The sequence below is a fragment of the Trichosurus vulpecula genome, chromosome 1, assembly GCF_011100635.1.
Source record: "Trichosurus vulpecula isolate mTriVul1 chromosome 1, mTriVul1.pri, whole genome shotgun sequence".
In the NCBI taxonomy this organism is placed as follows: domain Eukaryota; kingdom Metazoa; phylum Chordata; class Mammalia; order Diprotodontia; family Phalangeridae; genus Trichosurus; species Trichosurus vulpecula.
In genome coordinates, this window is record NC_050573.1 from 230,930,097 (window position 1) to 230,951,514 (window position 21,418).

The 21,418-nt window shown below is 36.8% G+C and overlaps 1 protein-coding gene across 4 annotated transcripts in view; it reads right to left on the reverse strand.

The window, feature by feature from the left end:
- The window catches only part of PTPRM (protein tyrosine phosphatase receptor type M), a 1,028,886-nt gene that overhangs the window by 399,313 nt on the left and 608,155 nt on the right, over positions 1-21,418 (reverse strand). For 3 of the 4 annotated variants that reach the window (XM_036752813.1, XM_036752827.1, XM_036752817.1), the window contains one exon: positions 19,743-19,779. In XM_036752813.1, the coding sequence (XP_036608708.1) occupies positions 19,743-19,779 (37 nt within the window). Of the gene's footprint in view, positions 1-11,550; positions 11,626-19,742; positions 19,780-21,418 lie in introns of all 4 variants that reach the window. The other variant, XM_036752835.1, reaches the window with a different exon arrangement.

Here is a 21,418-nt window from a genome sequence, read left to right on the forward strand (position 1 = left end):
TGGGAAACACATGCTTGACAAGGATGTTTGCCATTGTGATGAGGGAGATCCAACAGAATGTTTAAGTTGAAAAGGAAATTCTTTGTGAATGACAAGCATCTTTCAAAGGCTTCTATTTCTGAATGACGTTGTATTGTTTATTATCAAGATCAGGGACACTTCAGAATCTATTAGAAGAGATCTGTAACTAGTCAAAAGAGCTGGACTTCATCAACCATAAAGGAAAAGCTGAAGTACATGAAAAAATGTTTACTATTCAGATCAGTTGGGTGGATGTTCCTTGTCCATGAGCAGACAGATCTAGGATAGTACAATAGTCAATGAGATGAGTTCAGAGTTAGGCGAGGTGGAGTGCCTTCAAGGATTTGAAAAATTCTTTTCTTGAATTAAAATCTCTTCTACAACAAAGACTCATATTTTCAATACTTATATTCCACTAATGTTGTTACACAGCTATGAGATATGGTACGCAACAGTCACAATGGAAATTAAAGTTAGCATTACCCACCATGCAAAAGAGAATACCAGAGTGGATGTGATAGGACTGTGATCTATAACAAATGCTGTACTTAGGAGAAGAACAAGAGTGGAAGATATAATTAGAAAAATGAATGATAGAAAATGAAGACGGGCTGTGCACAGGATGAAGGAGAAGGCAAGTGGACAGTCTAAGTGTTCCACTGGTATCATCACAAAGTCAGGATAATGCAGGAAAGGATTCCAGTACGTGGAGTGGACCTCCTGTGGCCAACGTATAGGAGCATATGAACAAGAGTCGTATAAGATGGGTGGACATGGTAGGTTGTTATGAGACCAGATCTCCATTTCAGTATTTCAGTATTATACAAATTATTTTTCCTTAAAAAAAAAGATGAGGCAGCTAGTTGGTTGGGAAATAATAGTGGCCCTGATGATTATACCATTTTCAATTAACTAATTTGTAGTTTAAATGTAGTTTTTGTTGATCTTTATTTATATGCAAAGAACTCTAAAAGAGGTATTTAACTTTATTTTGATACTTTTTATGAAGTTTCTTCAGATGTCAAAGCAAGTTATATGCAAATCTAAGGTGCTCAACAAGACCTCAGAAAATTAGCTATTTTGTCATAATACAGGCTATATAATTTAATCTAAAATGGACTTTTAAAAACTATTTCATGACACCACACTTATTTTTATTACAAATTGTGCTAGTTATCTCTATTTTATTTCTTAATGCTAGTAATGTTTCACTCTTTCTATATGTCCAAATGGTATAAGCTTTCTAAGGACAGTGAATTTGTTTTAAGTTTCTTTGTATCTCCCTCAGGACTACACCATGGGGATAGCAGCTCCCCACTAAATATTGACTGAATGAATCATCCTAACTAGAAAAGTACGGGAGGATGTTTACGCTTTCACTAGGTCATTGCATATTGCGGTAAAGTTAATTATTTCAGCTATGGAAAAAATGAACTCACAATTCACTACACAATCTTTTGTACAGCATTTGACTTGCATGTGTCCCATGAAGAGCAACAAAAGCCTGCATCATGGGGCACTTTATATATATGTATGTATGTACACAAAACATCCGCCCCAGCTCTACTTCATGGCTTTTTGTTTCCCCCAACAGCACTTTTCCACACCACCATATAACACTACTGATGGCCATTTGATGGAGAAATGGAAAATCATCACTCACACATTCGAGTGACTCTTGTTAGGTGCCAACTAGTTCAGCAAATTCAATGATTACGTTTTACAATTAAAGAAACTCTTAGTTTTTTTATAACACAAAGAGGAATAAGCATTCCTCCAAGGAAGAATATATAACATACATAAATACAAATGTACTTTTTCTTTGAAATGGTAAATTTTGCTTGTGTTAAGCACAGGTTAATACTCTTTTTTAAGTACTAATTTTTATCTACCAAAAACTTCTTTAAAATATGGTATATTTTGAATTTGCATGCTCAGAGGGCCTTTATTTATAAACACTTCAGGACACAGACCTTATCCTTCCAGGTGCATGTGCTAACCCATCCAGTTAATAAAAAGTATGTTTACAGGAATCATTCTTCTTAGCATCTGGTTGCTGACTGGGTTATTAAATCATGAACCAAAACAACTTAATATACAACAAAGTGGCTGAGACATATTTTTTAACTAAGAAAAACACATGGAGAATCTGTCAGTATGTTTAGTATTTTTCACTAGAATATTAAATTTTATAGAAGTCAATGGAAGAGAGTCATAATTTCTGACATTACTTAAGGTTTGTGTGGCCAGAGTGGCCTTTGTTTTCTTTGAGTGACTCAGTTTATCTCATTGAGCCTTGCTGGGTGCTGGGCTCCTGTTAGGGCTAACTCCAGGGAGGGCCTAGTTTACATGTCTGGGACAGCAGAGGCTTTTGGACCACGTGGGTTTGGGTCTACCTCTGTTGGGTGTTGACCTGGTCTGTGTGGATGTGCTGCTTCTCTTCTGGGGCAGGAAGCCCAGAGACCCATGCCTGGGAGCAGAAAACTTCCTGTGTGATGATTCATGGGGCTGGCTGAGGGGAGGGGCCAACTCAAGAACCAATCGGCCCTGGTCATTCAGGCAGCGCTTGATGATGTCAAAAAGTCTATAAGATGGGAGAGGACAGCTTGAAGATCCTCTTTTCGGTTGGAACAACAGGGGTGGCAAGCACGACTCTGGGCCAGCCCGAGCTCTCGGGCTGAACCTAGATGTTGGTAACTATGAATTGTATTGGGTCTGTCTGTTGATATTTGTAATTTGTTTGTATTTTATTCTGAAGTTCGGGATGCTAGTTGTTTTTCCCCCGAACTAAATGAATGTCTAAAGTTCAGGGTGCTGGCTTTTCCCCTGAACTAAATGAATGTTCTGAACTTCAAGATGCTGGATTTTTCCCCTGAAGTAAGTGAATGAATCTGTATTTGGTCTGTCTGTTGATGCTTGTCTGTATGCTCCCCTGAACTAACTGAATGCTGGATTAAAGAAAGCTGGTCAACCCCTTCACCATGCTTTCCTTATTTAAGCAGATAAAAAGAACCTGTGCTTTCCCAGCGTGCCGGCAGCCTCCTGGGTGCTGGCTGTAGGCGGATCTTATGACCCCACAGAAGCTGCTAGCCGGCTTGTTAAAACAGTTTGTAAGGCACTTTGTACCCAAATTTGTACCCAATTTTGTATTCAGTGAGGTTGTCACCAATTTCCTACAGGTAGGTATCATCAATTTACAGATGAGGAAACAGATCTGGAGAGACTAAATGACTTTCCCACAGTCACAAAGCTGGTAAGTATCAAAAGCAGGATTTGAATACAGGCCTTTTGAATCCCAAGTTTGACATTATATACTATGCCATTTTTATTTTCCTATGAAGTAAAACTATCTTTAATTCATTGATATTTCTAGGTGTAGTTTCTTTTATTGTGAAGAAATATGGCATAGATAAGAACATTATTTAAATCACACACATTTTTCTCACCTTTTAAGGCTAGCTCCAAACTCTAATTCTCTTTTATTAATAATATCTTGGTTATATACTGTCTTGTTGAGCTACCAGAATTGGGTGGCACTACATGGCCTGATTTCTGTGAGTGTTACAGTAGTGCCTGCACCTTTGAGCTTTGTTCAAAACAACTATGAAAATCTTTGACCAATTTCTCTCAGGCTTAGGCCTGGGAGCAGTCAAGTGAAATTCAAGATCCCCATGGTGGGAAAACTGTAGTAATTCTGTGAATTCCTAAGCTTTAACTCCTTTTCTTTAAACAAACAAACAAACAAAAAAAAAACAACCTGAAGCACAAAGCAAATGAAAGGCCCTTCTCAATGACAATCCCAAACCTTAAAGAAGTAAGAACAAAAAAAAAAAGAAAAAAAATTCTTCATTCCTGAAACCTTAGAGTATATGAATCAAATATTTTCTAAAACGAACAGCCTAGAATATCAAAAGACTAAATCAAATCTGAACCCAATTGTTGTTTCACTGAGTTTGAGACCCTGTCTTAGCGGGCCAGGTCAGCTTACAGGGTAACATGTGTTGGGACTGACAGGTATCCTCAGAATGAAGTGGAAAATATCTTCAATGCAGGGTGTACTGTTTGGATAAATCAATCAAATCACACTCCCACCACTTGTAATTTGAAGAGCCAGAAGACCCTAATTTGGAGGCAGACTAGACACCAGAGGAAGCTACTAGAACCAACCTAGAATTGCAGTGTTGTGTAATGAAAGAAAGTAAGCTCAGCATGACAGTTGGGACTTTCATTCCTGATGAACTCTTCCTTCTACATTACCAATAATCATCATCTATTCTCTGTTTGAAGGTAGCCATCAATGGGGTCTTCCTTCAATACTATTGGATGACCCTATTGGTTAGGTAATTGGGATCATAGTCTCACAGATTTACCTCTGGAAGAGTCTTCAGAAGGGGGAAGGGAAGAAGCATTTATTAACTACCTATTGTAGCTCAGACACTGTATTAAGCACTTTTTATAAATATTATCCATTTGATCCTCACAGCAACCCTGGATGGTAGGTATTGTTACAGTCCCCATTTTAGAGTTGAGAAAGCTGAGGCAGACAAAGTTTAAGTGACTTGCCCAGGGTCATATAGTGAGTGTTTGAGGCTGCATTTGAATCCAGATCTTCCCTGACTCCAGTTCTAGGGCTCTATCCACTACTCTACCCCACCCAGGTTCAGAAGCTATCTAATTCAATGCTCTCATTGTAAATGAGGATTACAGCTCTGTTTGTTATACATTTGCTAGAGACTAAATTGTTCTATTTGTAAATTCTCCTGGTTTTGTGTTTAGGGAGCCAGGCAAAATAAGTCTAGTTCCTTTTCAAGATGATAGCCCTTTAAAACTCTGAACACAGCAATCTCACTTCTTCCCCTCCTCACTTCCCCCAAGGTATTTCTTCTCCAAGGAAACATTCCAAGTTTTTTTTTCAATTGATCCCTAGGCCACTAATCATGCTGGCTATCTTCTCCATATGGAGCTGGACGGGTAAAGAAAATTTAACCTAACCCTCTCATTCCACAGATGGGAAAACTGATGTCCAGAGTAGTGAAACAACTCCCACTGTAGTACAGCTAGCAAGTTATAGACCCAGCGCTGAAACTCAGATTTCAAGTTGAGTGCTTACACCATCCTGGAGGAATATACTAGATTGAGAAATTTAGAGGTAGAAAAGGAGTTCTCTAGTCAAATTACCTCAACAAATAGATAAAACTGAAGTTTAGCGAGGCTAAGTTACATAGAGAACAAGTGGCAAGGTTGGGATTCAAACCAAGGTCTCAGACTTCAAATTGAGCACTTTTTTCTGTAGTATCATGCTATGATTACCAAATGTAGCCAGTATATAATTTGTAGCAGAGATACATTAGCCCAATTAGAACAAAAGACAAATCTAGAGGTATCTTTCTTTTAGACTCAACTCCCTCATGATACAGACTCAATTAAGTTTGGGGACAATGCTGCACCAGGGAACAAATGTGAACTGTAACTCTTTGATGAGTACCACGTATTAAACAACCAGAGATGTTTTCTTGAGCACATTCTAAACAATGGAACCAGACGTAAAAGTTCATGAAACATATTTCTTTGATCACTTCCCATGGTTGCTGTGCTCTCTTAACCTCCCCACATGATGGTGATACAAACTGCTCAAGCACAAGGATGTGTGTGTGTGTGTGTGTATGTGTGTGTTTTGTGTTTTTTAATGGGTTTTTAAAAAGTTATCCAATTCCAAAACATCTGGGCAACCATATAAACAAAAACTCTGTGCAAAATCTGAGTAGTCATTCTAGCAATCAGTTCTGCAGTGTGGGGAAACAGCAAAAATGACCAAATTAGTACTATTGCTAAAAAGAAAAAAAATATTGATGGCTAATACAAATGGAAAGGACAACAGAAATATAATCACATTTGAGATCTGTCCGTAGACTAATACTGTGACCAGAAGCAGGATAGAGGTAATGTGCTAAGAAGAAGTCGTTTGGAACTTGGGTTCTCAAGTGCATTGCAACTCCTCAATGGATCAAAACAAATGACACACAGTACTATAAATGCATCAGCAATTTGGCAGCTATGTATTTTGTTGTTGGACTTTATCTACTCCACTCAAAATACTGTTAAAAATTTGAAAAACTAATATGGAATACTATATTGTAAGCTCTTAAATAGAATGGAAGCTCCTTGAGGGCAAGGGCCGTTTAATTTTTGTCTTAGGATCACCATTGCCTAGTAATCTCAATGATTCCTCTAGTCTGAGGTCTTAATTTTTTTGTGTACATCATGGACCTCTCTGATAATCAGGTGAAGGCTATAGATGCCTTCTCAGAATGATGTTTTTAAATGCATAACATAAAATGCAAGGGATTACAAAAGCAATGTGTTATATATAAAATATATTTTTAAATGAGGGAGCCCAGTTTAAGAACTCCTGCTCTAGTCCACTCCATTATTCATAGGATGAAGAAGTTGAATTCCAAAGAAGTTCAATGGCTTGCAAAGGTCATATGGACAGTAGGCTTCGAGGCAGAACTGGAACTCAGGTCCTAAGAATTCAAATCCAATAGTCTACATTCAGGGATCTTGATAATGCACCAGGCCATTGAATGAATAAATGTACGAATTGTGATTTATCAAGAGATGGCTTTTCTCCTTGACAAAGCTGACTTCTCTATTTGTACTTTGATCCCACATTCTAACCACCTTCAGAAGCTTGCCCATTTGAACATTCTGAACTCTGACCCTGCAACTTCAGTATCTCTTTCTGCTGCCTTCTTCTCTCTACTTGCAAATATTCTGAAAGCTTCTCTATCCTTAAAACAAAACAAAACAAAACAAAACTTATTTGACCTTGTTATAGTCGGGATAATATCCCATAGCTCTGCTCTCTTTCATTCCAAAATTCCCAGAGTAGACCACATTTAACTACCAATTTTCTCATTAGCCCATTTCAGTCTGGGATTTGACCACACTATTCTTTTGAAATTTCATACTTGCACTTACCAATGACCTCTAAATAGCTAGTATTTGTAGCACTTTAAAGTTTGCAAAGTATTTTATTACAAAACTTGTTGCAAAACCTTTTCTCATTTTGTCCTCAGAAGAATCCTGGTGGGGGTTAGGTAGGTTAGGTAAAGATAGGTTATTATTATCTCCATTTTACAGATGAGAAAATTGATCCAGAAGATCCAGAGGATCTTGCCTGGGATCTCACATTTAGCAGGCTTATAAAGCCACATTTGAATTCAAGTTTTCTTCTCCCTAGGTCTATCTGATTCTGTCTTCATTGAAGTTGAACTCTATGCAGCATTCAGCATTGCTGACTTTCACTTTCACCTGGATATCCTATATTTACTTGGCTTCTGTGACCCTGCTTACTTCTGGTTTTCCTCCTTTATAGCAGACGACTCATTCTGTCTCTTTCATTCCTTCATCCTCCTCCTCTCATCCTCGAAGGGATGGGCATCAAATAATACTTTATGTTGGGCCTGCTTCTCTTCAGACACTATTTCCATTGATGACCAAATTAATTTGCAATCTTTATCCCTATGCAAAAGACTCCCAAATCTAGATAGCAAATCCTTCCATCTCCCTTGGGCTCACGTCTCCCATATCCAACTCGTTGTTGTACATCTCCACCTGGATGTGTCTCACTGACTCTTGAAACATCTCATGACCTTGACCTTTCTCCTAACTTCTTTATTTCTGATGAGGGTAAAAATCTCAGCCTTTCCACTCCTGGAATCCTATAGTTTTAACTCTTCTTTTTCTTAGCAGTTGCCAAATATCATTGAATCTATCTACTATAATATTCCTCACATTGGTCCTCTTTTCCTTCTAGAGACCTGTCTGCTCTCGCTGCTACAATCCTAGTTTAGTGTCTGACTACATCCTGCCACCCTTCACAAAACTTTCTAAACAATCCTCCTAATGGCCAGGTTTGACCGAGTCACTGAAAAGCTGAAAAAATTTTAGTCGTTCACTGCTGCCTCTTGTGGGCAGCTAAGTGGGTAGAATAGCAGACCTGGAGTCAGGAATACCTGAGTTCAAATACAGCCTCAGATACTTACTATCTGTGTGACCCTGGGGCAAGTTACTTCACCCTCTTTGCCTCAGTTTCCTCATCTGTAAAATGAACTGGAGAAGGAAACGGCAAACCTCTCCAGTATATTTGCCAAGAAAACCCAAACAAGGTCAGAAAGAGTTGGACATGACTGAAACAATTGATCAACTGTCTCTCGGATTCACGTCCTCCAAAATCTTACTAGAACCTGATTTTTTTAGCCTTGCTTCACGTCATTCTCGTTCGTGCATTGCCTCCCTCAGCAAACTGGCTTTCTCCTCATCTGATCTGTTATCTCCTGTCTTTGCACACTCATACAAGTTATTCATCATGCCTGGAATATAGTTGCACCTCATCTCCACCTGCTAAAGTCCTCATTCAAGGCTCAGTTCAGATACTTTCTCCTCTGTGAAGCCTTCCCTAGTTATTGTCTCCCAAGTTATTTTTTTTTCTAGAGGTCATTTCCTTTATCAAATTCTATTCTAGATACCTTTATGCATTCTGTATCTTCCCTAGTAGATAATAATTTCCTTGATGGCAAGAACCATGTCAGGTTTCATCTTTACATTCCAGGGAATTAAGATGGTATATTGAACAAACAGGTGCTCAGTTAACTGTTAGCATAGGAAAAATGGCAGGTTTTTTACTGATTAGTAAATAGGAAGAAAGTTTCCATCTCTGCCCTGCTACTCTTAGAATTTTTGCCCCCAAAGTATGTACGAATGAACCGTGACTGACAAAACAGAAGTTGATGGAGTTGAAAGGAATTTTCTAACACCAAGTCAGATAGTACAATGAGGGCTAAAACGTAGCTAATACAGAAGCATAGGAGTGCCAAATACTTAATGTTTAAAAGTTTCTTTTTTTCCTTTATATTTGGAGGGGAGAAGGCAGGGCAATTGGGGTTAAGTGACTTGCCCAAGGTCACACAGCTAGTAAGTGTGTCAAGTGTCTGAGGCTGGATTTGAACTCAGGTCCTCCTGACTCCAGGGCTGGTGCTCTACTCTACTCACTGCGCCACCTAGCTGCCCCATTTAAAAGCTTCTTTGACTGACTATAGCCTGGGTCTCAATCTCAAAGAGAAAGGAGAGCCCTAGTGTTATGATCTAAGAGGCAATCTATTCCTTTGCCTACAGGTAACAATAGCACATAGCAAGCAAAGCCTAGAAGATGGCAGCAGAGAGCAGCATATAGGAAACAGGGCAACTGTGGTGGACCAATGAATGCAAAGAGAGATTGAATAGCCACAAAGTTTAGTATTGCAACCCAAAGTTTAACATCACCACCTGCCCGGGAGGAGACATTAACAGCTCCCCAAAGGACATAGAGAGGCTATGCTAGGGAGATTCTACAGAATCCCAGAAATATCAGCTGCCTTAGCTATGCGTGTGGTCCCTATCATAAATATTCATCAACCACGTCTCTTCTTCCAGTGGTCTGGAAATGTGTGGAAGTGCATTTTCCTGTGTGTATGAGGGAAATTTTCTTTGTAATTTACTATACTGCTTGGTAAATGTCATTTGCTTTAAACTGTCTTCTGGCCTGATAAAAGCATAAAAGTATTCCTGAGCTGTGGTTTTGAGTGGATATGAAACCAAAATATGCCTTCAACCTGGGATAGCATTTGCAGAGTCCACATGTAAGGGAGTCACTGGGCTACAACAGTTATGAAATAGTTATGGAAAATGAAACAAGACAATTTTTGGTTTACTTAATGTCCAATAAATTATATGTTACATTCTAAGTTGGTTAATGATAGAAATAAACCAAAAAGGTTGTATTTCATTCTGCTTTTCATTGGTGAAGCCCCAATTACATAATACACAGAGACCATTTTTTTAAAAAGAGTGTCCCTTTAATTGCATAACAGCATGCTGCAGGCCACGAAAATATTAATGGTTCAAATATCACTGGTGGTTTGGCCTTCCTTAAGGATTCCACCATCTAGATCATCTACAGGACTGACACCTAAAGTCACATTTAGTCACTTCTTTTAGATAGAAATATTTCTCTAAAAATGAAGAAATCCCTGCTGATAAGGTAAAGAAAGGAATAGGTAGCTTTCAGAGTAGGAAGAGCACCCTAGTGGATAAATATGAAAGTTATCTCAGATGATCAATGGGACAGCAAAAACCCAGAGTTGTAGCTGAGAGCAAGAAGAGAACTGTGGTTTGATAGCTTTGGATATATCTTCTAGAAGAATGACCTGAGAGCTTTGAGGGGACATACAGCAATATATGTAGAATTTTAGCCTTAAAGTGATAGGGAATTTTAATTTCCTTACTCTGTTTTGTCACTCTATAATTCCCCTGAGTTCTTTTGCTTTATTTCTAAAATAAGCTTCATAGAAAATATTTGTGGTGTGTTCCTAGTATCTGTTTCATCATTTTTAGAAAAGACTTATTTTCAGGCATGATACTCCTTTAAAAAAGCAATAACAGAAAAAGAATGCTTTGGTGGAGATGCTTATTCAGGTTTATATTTAATGAACTTTAGGTCTCTGCTTGGTTATAAAAGGACAACAAGCTGAAAAGCTATCACTCCTTCTGAAAACGGATCTGGATCCTGCCTGGGTACTTAGGGCTAGCAGCCAGGGATGCACCTCTGGGTTGTTTTCCAATCTTTAAGCTTAAGACATCTTTCATGTACTCCATTCACTCACCTTTGGTTTGAAGAATTTTACTGTATTTTCTTCTACATGAGGCTACCGTATCCCCTCAAGCTATGAGGAATGAACAAACTCATTTCCCAAGCTGACTAAGAGGTTGTAAGCTCAGGTTCTTCTACCTGAAATGAACTTGAAGCCACTCACATCTTAAGAACTCTCCTAAGTGATTAATGGCTTTGTATTGCAGATGTGCTATTCCTCCATAAACACTATATGATATAGATATAGATATACAAGTACTTTTTCTTTGAGAAAGGACTTATAAATGATACAATCACTGTTATTCTAATTTTATGCACATGAAATTATATTTGAACGACTCAGAATGGCTTCATTTGCTAACACTGGTTAGACAAGAGTTGTATAAAGTTAACACATTTGTAAATGCACATGCAACCCTAAACTTGCCATAGTAACAGGAAACCTCCTTCACCCTTAAACTACAAAGTCTTATTATGTTCATCTGGAAAATGAGGAACACATCTTCATGTATTTGAACTAAAGCCCTATTCCATGTTGTGAATGCTGCAAGTTGAGAATAATTTCATTTCTCTAACACATTAGGCCAGAAGGAACATATCCACAGACAAGGTACACAATGAAAACATGCAGTGGAATTGAACTTAAAATATGCATGGATATAAATGTACACATAGAAGAGTGCCAAGCATATGACAGAATTCAGGTATGTGACCAAATCAGAGATCTAAAAATGGAATAAACAATCCATAAGCAAAGAAGGAGATATGAAGGGGAAACAAAGTTGAAGAAAATGAAAAGGAAATGGGCAAGATGACTCATCTATACTTGAATGTCTGACCTGTTAGTTGCTCGTCGCCTGCAGCAGGGGCGATGCGAATGTATGGTGTTGTAAGCTGAGTCACGAGTATCGCAGCTAAGGCAAAGGAAGATTCCCAGGTCAGCATGCATGAGGGAAAAAAAAGCCAGACTGAAGCTAGGCTAGCAAGAAGAATTCTTGGTCAATATATCAAGTTGTCTCAATTTCTTTCCAATAACCACAACAAAAAAGAGAAAACATAGGAAGATTTGGTTTTCCCTCACTCTATTTCTTTCATGCAGAGTCTTCAGAGGCCATCAGATTGTTAGTTACCAATCACTGACTCTGGCTGTGGTTCAGGTAAGACCAATTGAAAATTAAAAAAAAATCCATTAATCTGAAATAAGTACTGGTTCCATCTGATTCTGAATGTGCACCTGTCTAAATTTACTGCTAATTCAGATAAATCAGACACCTATGATTTAATTTCTTCCACTGGATATAGACAACAAGCATTTTGCCTATGGTCACACAGCTAGGAAGTGTCAGACGTGGGAGCTGAACCCAGGTTTTCCTGATTCCAAGTGCACCACTCGAGCTACTATGGCAGGTTGCCTCCCAATGAGATAATTTTTTCTACTTCTTCCTTCCTTCTAGGTTATTAAGATTTGATTGCCCATATAAGTCAAAATTGTTTTGGGCCTCCTAAAGTGGTCAACAAATAGAATGTCTCATGAAAAAAAAAATTGCCATCTGTACTTCCAGAATTAAATTCTAATCCATCTATAACTTTTCCATTTAGAAATGTTGTTCCAACCCCAATGCAAGTTCAAAATTTCCCCAGAAGATTAAGTGCAAGAACACACATAAACTCATTTTTTTCTGGTTGCCATTTCCAAAGCTGTAAGAGCTAATTGTTGTCTAAGAAAGAATTAGGGTTCCTGGATATGACCTCTTGTGTTTCTTGATTTGCCAGCATAGTTCAACAGCTGTCTTTAAGTAGTTAAAGGAGTTGTGACACACATATATTGAAAAAAATATACAAATTAAAAGGTCAAATCTAACATGATGCAGCTGGAAAATGATGCAAAGAAAAAATATTGGAAAATTAAGGATAGGCTTAGATGAAAGATTACTAATTTACATGGAACAGCCTGGGTGCTATTAGAAATGTGGCAGCGAGTGAGGAAAATAGATCATCTACCATCTGCAGACAATTAAACTCAAAACTGCTGCTGCATAATATTTTGAAATATCCCTCTGCAACATTCAAACAGAGCGTTGCTCCTAGTAGCTCGAATGAAGCAGAGACCGAGTTTAAAATGTTACAATAGTCTTTCACTCATTATTAATGAAAGAATCCCAGTGTTGCTAGAGTTGATTAATAATCTAGCATTTTGATCAGAGAACTGAGGTCCCTAAAGACACTTGCATGGTCCTTTAAGTAGGGAATAAACAAGTTGTAGGACAAGCTGTACTGAATAGACTTGAATTTGGAATAGAAACCACAACTGCTACAAAGTATCTGCTTTTCAATCTTAATGCCTGTGTGTCTGTGTACTCATGAATGTGTGTTGATGTATTGTTAGTAGGTAGTTAACATTCAAGGCAACATCTAAAATGCTATTATATTATTAAAATGATATTATATTATTGACATAAATATTTGAAGCGCTGTACTATCTCCCCTAGAAGTATGTGCACCTGTCTCACATAGATATAGATAAAAAAATTTCAGATCTGCTGAAAGTAATGACATTTATTTGAAACTTTTATCACTTCATCTCAACTTCTTTTTGTCATCCTGGTTATACATTATAAATATCAGCTTATATTTTTATGATAGCCCAGTGTTCTATTCAGTAGAAGTTTTTGTTGTTTTGTTACATTATAACCCAATGTTTCAAAGAATATATGCAAGTATTTTAGAATAGTTTTTTAAATCAATCTGAAATGTATTAAAACCTAGAATTTACTATTACTCTGGAGGTCAAATTCTGAAATTACAAAGTGGCACTCAACTGAAACTAGTCATTTCTGATATTAATGATATTTTCAATAAAGAGAAAGAGGAAAATTAGGCTATACTGAACACTAAAATGTCAAAATTCAGTGCTGTAATACGCAGCTTAATTACTTATCTTTTATGGAATTAAGGAGAGAAAACTTCATTGTGAACATTCTGAATAGAAATTTATTGTACTTGTTATGTTAGTTCAACTGCCAAAATTTAAAAAAAAATCACTTTTATATCTCAGTGATCTTAAGACATCCTAGAGTTTACCTTATTTATACAACAAAGAATCTTCCTGATTTGTATCTTTTAGCAGATACTCTCATTCTTTTAGCAACATATTTCTTTGTCCTAGAAATATCCCCAGTGGTATTGTGGAAATAACAAAATACAGCGTTTCTTATAATGATAGAATAAACAAGAAGACTAAGTAAGCACATTTTGAAGTGGAGAGTGGAGCTTTAAATATTTTCAACTTCCAGTAAGGTAGGGAAGTTAACTGGTACTTATCAGATCAACAATGAAAATATTTCCACTGTTTCCTAATGTTTTGCAACAATTTCTTCCCTCAAAACATTTGTAAATTGCAGCTCACATTTGCCATAGCAACCATCATCAGTGTATAAGGTGGGGGAAAGTTGAGATAAAAAATTTGCAAGTTTTGATGATGCTAATGCATTAGAAGTCACCCTTTTAAAGTCTGACTTTTAAATGTAGCTTCCAGATAAGAGTATTGGGGATATATTTTCTGAGTTTTCCTTTCTTTAAAAAAAATACTCTACTGTTCTGTCTGTAATAAAACTCATGATGGGGGAGGAATAGGTTGATTAAATCCTATGGCTTACAAGAAAAGTTAACATAGTGGTTCAAACATAGCTTTCCAACGCTCAAATAGGATGCAGCCTTGACATGGAATCTCTTTGAAATGAGTTATGTGTATATTTTATGTATGTGTGCATGCATGTTTATATATACATATATTCCACACATTTATTTGCATAAATACATTTTAAAAATTTAGCTGCTGTGATATTTAAGGAATATATATATACATATATATAACTACTTTTCAAAACTGAGTTAATCTTTGCAAATCTAAATGAATCTATATTCAAGATGGTTGTCTCTAACAACTTCTGAGAAAATCCTACAAAGAGATACTAAAGACACCAGTCTCATATTGTGGCCAGAGATTTTCAACTTTTTTATTTAATATGCTTACTCAAGATAGCTGTAGAGTGTATAATTATTAATTATATTTGAATATACCATCTTTTTGGCAAGAATTTATTAACAGAATAAGATTTTTTACCAAAGTAAGAAATTGTCATTTGTTATTCTGTATGATTGAAGCCTCCCAAACTAGCATTATAAAGAACTTCTTCAGGACCATCTATTATAAGGCAGCAGTAAAGCATATAGATATGAGAAACTCTAACAACTAAAAGAGCAAAGTCCATTGATCTAGAAAAACAGATCTGGAAAAAAGTAAAGGTGTATAAAAAAGCAAACAATACTATAAGTTATATTTTAAAGTAGACAAAAGTTGTTCCCTTGATTACAAAGCATAGAAAAAAAAAGTGAAGCAGATTAAAAAAAAGTATATATCTAAATGGCATTTCAATTCCGTTGCATAGTAGGGCAATTTGCCATTCTTTCCTATTTATCTTTACCTTCTTCAAAGCATATCTCTGGTGCCACTTCCTACAGGAAGTCTTTCCTGATTCCCATTTCTTTTATTCTCAAATTACTTACACTTACTCACCAATCAATTAATCAGCAAGGATTTATGAAACACCTACTATGTCCTAGGTACTGTGCTAGAACCTAGATAGATAGATACAGATATTGATATATGTAGATATAGATATATGTATATATAAAATATCACTTATTATATATATGTTAAAATTGAAAAATCCCTGCTCCCAAAGAGCTTACATTCTAGTGGAAGAGACAGCACACATATATTATATAACGTATTATTCTGCATATATTATAGATTATAAGTGGCATTATATGGTCCTTTATTCATGTATTACATAGAATATAATAGGTTTGTATGTACATACATTTAACTAACTCAAAAGGATATAAATTACATTAAATCTAAAGGATATAAAATTAAATTAAAATAAAATTGCATTAAATCTAAAGGATATAAAATAAATACAAGGTAGTTAGGGAGATCTGGTAGGTGCATGTAGTAGGTGAGACACTTGAACTATGCCTTGAAGAAAGTGAGGAATTCTATGAGGTGAAGGTGAGGACGTAGGGCATTTCAGGCAACGGGGGGCATACAGTACAAAGGCGTGGAGATGGGAAATTGAATCTTCCATGGGAAAAGGCTAGTTGGGCTAGATCTCAAGAGTGCAGGCAAGAGGAGGACTAATGTTTAATGATGCCGGAAATGCCACTTAGAGTCAGGTCATAAAGGGTTTTAAAAGTCAAAGAGAGGAGTTTATATTTGATCCTAGATGCAATAAAAGGTGACTGGAATTGATTGAGTAGTGGAGTGGTATGTTCAGATGTGTGCTTAAGAAAAATCTCTTTGACAGCTATGTGGAGAACAGACAGGAGTGGGGAAAGATCTGAGTAAGGGAGACGAGTTAGTTGGCTATTGCAATAGACCAGGGAAAGTGACAAAAAGATAAGCTGGGATGGTGGCTGTGTGATTAGAGAGAAGGATTCACCTATGAGATGCTGTGGAGAGGAAGAGAGATGCTGAGATTTAGCATGTGATTGCTTACATGAGGTGAAAGAGTGAGGTGATGAGCGTAAATCAAGGTTACAAACTTGAGGAACTCAAGTAATGGTGGTGTCTTCTGCAGAAATAGTGAAGCCTTGCAGGGAGGCAGATTCTGGCAAAAAGATCATGAGTTCTGTTTTGGACATTTAGAGTTTAAGATGTCTTGGGGAAATCCAGTTCAAAATGTCCAAAAGGCAAATGGTGATGCAAGGACTAAAGGTTGGAAGAAAGACTAGAGCTGTCTATAGATACATGAATCATCTGCACATAGATGACAGGACTATAGTTAAACTCACGGGAGCTGAGTAGAGGGAGAAGTACAGAACAGTACAGAACTTTGAAGGTACATGCAAAGTTGAGGGGAATTCTAGCTAAGGATACAGCTTTACTGATTCATTTAGCTCCTTAAATTATGTATCTCCCTAGTAGAATGTAAGAGCCTTTTTTGTTTGCTTTATCTTTCTATCCCCAGCACTAAGCACAGTGCTTTGTATATAGTAGGTGCTTAATAAATGTTTATAGAATTAAATGAGATTCTTAGAACTTAAGAAATAGGAGGTTCAATGATCAGCCAGCCCACAGTTAATAAGTACTTTCACATCTGCAGAGCAGGAAGCTACACAGATTGTACGCCTTTTTAAAGGAGCTCTCCTCTGATATGGAGATGTATAGGGAAACGTGCTAGGTCTTTTCTTCATTTAATTTTTATGACGTTTAACAGACCCTGTGCATATGATTAAAATAATCAAAACATTAAAGGTATAAATAGCATGAAAATATATTTTAAAGAGACATAGTCCAGAGTTGGTTTTGTTTTCCTCTGATATGAAGATGTATAGGAAAACATGTTAGGTCTTTTTTGTGTCTAATTTTTATGAGTTTAATATGTGATATGATCAGTGTCATAACAGACCCTGTGCATGTGATTAAAACAATCAAAACAGTAAAGGTATAAATAGCATGAAAATATATTTTAAAGAGACATGTCCCTTTCCTTGAAATTACAAACTGAGCTCTTGGTGAAAACAAAACCACCTCCGGACTATCTCTGTAAAGATACTTGACAACAGTTATTTCCGAAGAACATTGAAATCTTTGGAAATACAATGCATGTCTTAGAAAAAGTGGTTTTTGTTAGCTGAAAATTTAATTAAACGCCAGCATTGTGAAGCAAAAACAACTGGGGTGATTTAGTCCAAAGTTATGATGCAGTCTAGAAATATGTTCTCAGTGTTAAGGAGCTTAAGTCTAAGAGGACTCAAAAGCCTTTCTACCTTCTTATCCTAGGCCCTGTTTCTCTTTCGTACAAGTCAAGATGGAACAACAAACACTGAAGTAAGATGAATTTAAGTAAAAACCATGAAGGACTTTCATGATTCTAAGAGTTGTGAAAAATTATAGTGTAGAAGGAGCCTTTTCCATCTTTTTCTGATGATTTTAAAGAGCATACTTGTTTTTCCTAGAGATAAGACCTCTCTCAAGGCTGTTTCCAGCTCTATGGGTTTATGAAAAGATAACCAACAAATAGCTTAATGGAATGATCATTCTAATTTTTTACTTCCTCTTTCACAAATAGAAGCTACCAGAACTGTCTGTTACTATGTAAAGGTTCACAAATCACTTCAAAATGTGAGGGGGGATTATCTAATCGATGAGGTCAACTGATTATCTAACCATCCCTTAGTGATGTGTAAAACAAACCACAATATTGATCAAACTAGATGATGGGAGAAAAACACTATCGCAATCTGTTGTGCAAATAGCCAAGCTGTCAGATTTTCCTCCTCATAACGTTACTTACAATGCTAGATCACTCTCAAAATGAAAACTATGACAGAAAGTTCGTTATTACCATAGTAAATATGGCAGGGAATTAGGCTTAATAAGTAGAACACAGAAATACCATAATCAGGTAGGCAAAAACTAGCACATTTAGAAAGGAAAGAACATTGGACTGGGTTCAGTTCCTTATTCCGATCATTACTAGCTGTGTGACCTTGGGTAACTTCTTAGTGAATCAGTTTCCCCATCTTTAAAACAGGGATGATGTGCTGCCTGCCTAGCAGGATTATTGCAAGAATCAAAAGTGAAAGTAGAAATATGAGGTTTTTTGGGGAAAAAAAACACAACAGGAAAGATATTCAAATGTAAGGTGGTTTTATTATTCTACACTTGGCACTTTAGGAGGTACTTTCATTCTTTCAGACAGGGTGATATAGAGAGTAATAAAGGAATATCTACAAATTTCTGTTTCATAGCAGAGATAAGTTAGAGGCCTTAAAGGGTCAGCACATCAGCCAAGGACCTACATTAGATACAGGGAATAGCGCTCATAACATATAGAGTAATGGCTGACTTAAGAGCTGATTTCATAATAAGAGAAAGAATTAAAAATTAAAAATTAATTAAAAAAACAAATGAACTATATATCATCATAGTCAATGACTTTGAAAATTAAGGTATTCAGTGAAGGTTTTAGAAGTATACTATCTATTTATAAAATGGCTCATAAGGATCCCAGTACTTCCACTGCATTGAATTATACGTTAATACGTAGCCACTTATTTGACATATAAAACAAAAAAAAATCACATTTTTTTATGTCTGAATGATCAGTTGAATTATTTCTAGTATGGTCCATTATCACGCTTTATAGAATTTAAGGGAGAGCTGTTACAGATACATACCCCAAACAGTCCGAAAGATATTATCTCAATAATATTATTTCATCTGTTATTCTAGACATGGGTTATCTCAGGTCCAGTTCATGAACTCTATACTATAATGCCCTGGAATTTCAGGGTCTCCAGGAACACTGACTTCACCAAAGTAAACATTCTACTTATTCCCTGTTAAGAATAATTACAATTGAATAACTGCTCATAAATAGTGGATAATTTTTACTACCTTGCATATGAGCAGCACCCAGATATACCTCTATGATTCTATTATATAAAAACATACGAGAAATAAGTATAGTGACATCATATAATAACTCCATAAGGTAAGCTTTAAAATGATTATTGAGAAAATAGACTCACTACCTTCCCTTCTTTGCAGAGGTGAGAGCCTATGTGTTTATATTGTCAGAATAAGTTGATGTATTTGGGGTTTTTTTGTTTGTTGGTTGGTGTTTGGGGTATTTTTTGGCTTAACTGCTCTTCCCCTTTCGTACTTTTTGATTTTGTGATACACGAGATGGCCGGCTGGGAAAGGGAGGGTATTCAGAAATGAAGGTAATATACAAACAAGAGAAATCGGTAATTTTTGGAAAGCCTCCCCCAAATCAGAAACAAGGTATAAAAACAATACTGATGCTTCTGCAGAAAAATTCCTAGACTCTCCATTATACTACCCCTATGTATTGTCAAATATTTTTAAATGACACAATATTGTTATCTCCAGTGGCTTAAAAATACTCACTAAAAAAGCTTCTATGAGACAAAAAAGCACCTCAGAATTTCAACCTACCTTTGGTGGCCACCCTGACGCAATCAATCTTGGTTTCCTGTGTCAAATAAAGAGGAAAAAAGGGTCACTACTCAGAAGCTCACTAAGAAAACCATCTGTAGCTGGAGTCTAAAGCTATTGATGAGGCAAGCCCTTCTTGTTTTTGGAGAAGTTTTGATTACTGGATGAAGGCTCCATAACATACACTGAGTTACACTTCGTGGCTAAAAATGCAACATACTAGGATATGCAGCAAAAAATACCTCACCTAACTCTGGCCCAAAAGATGAAAGAAGAGTAACAGATAAAAAGGGTAGTTATCTTGCAGCAGCTTTACTGACCTCTAACTATTCTTACCCCCTTCCTGTGCAAACAAGGCTGGAGAGGAGAACATAGCTCTGCTCAAAGAACTATATCTGACTGTTTTTTGCCACAATTCTGCAGTCTCGGTGCATTGCCAAAGTGGAGCCATTACGATGGCTAGAAACAATTTCCAGGCTGTTGAGACAGGCAGGCAAATCTTATCCATCTGCTCAGGATTTTTTTTTTTTGGGGGGGAGATAAAACTGAAGAAGAAATAACTGAATAAAATGGGCCCAGCAAGAGCCCTGTGAAGGTTTTTATTTCAATTCCAAACCCATCTTAATGATACTATTTTCACTTTAAAAAGGAATCCTAATTCAATCATAGCAAAAGGAAACTTCACTAGCTTTAGAACCAAGGAGTTAGGCTAAAATATGCTGAATTGAAAGATACTATGATCAAAATAAAAACGAGTTGTGTGTTGTATTTCATATGTAGGCAAAGCAACATTCATTCATTTATTCCTTCCACATGCATTTATCAAGTTCCTACTATGTGCTCACAAGTGCTATTGGATCAGCTAGGGGGGTACAGAAACAATCTATGAAGCAATCTCTGCTATTTGTGAGCTTACTTCTATGATGGTGGAGGAGATTGGAAAAGGCTCCCACCTCTTCCATGAAACGTGTAAACACATGAGTTTATACATGATAATTTAGGAGAAAAGGAGCGTAACAACTTGGGGGGAGAGTGTGTGGAAGGTCGGAAATGGCAGGAATCTTTAAAACACTAAGGATTCTAAGAAGTAGAGGTAAGGAAGCAGAGAATTCTAAGGTAGTAGGGGGTGGGATGAGCAGGGGACATCCTGTGCAAAACATGGGGATGGGAGATAGAAAGCTAATTTAAAAGAAGAGCAAAATAGTTTGGATGGAGTTTGTGCAGGTGAGTATATAAAACAAGTGAAAATGAAGTTTCTTGAGCAAGGGAATGGCAAGGGATTTATTCTTTATGGAGATTATTTTGACAATTGACTGAAAAATGGCTTAGAGAGATGAGAGTTTGGAAGGTGAGATGCCCATTAGAAGTCATTACAAGTCAACTTTTGGAAACACATGTACAAATGGAAATGCTTTTTCAATCATTTGATCTCACAGAACTTTAAAGTCCTCCTAACACACTATAAACATTTTGAGGGCAGAGATGTGCCTGATTATGTCATTTTCTTCTCCTCATAAGGAAGAGCAGGCAAGAAACAGTGTCAGTCACCAGGTGTTTAATAAACATTTACTACGTGGCAGGTACATTGTTCAGTGTCAGAGACATAAAGAAAGGCAAAAAAACAAAGCCCAGGCCACAAGAAGCTCACATTCTAATGGGTGAGGCAACATGCAAAA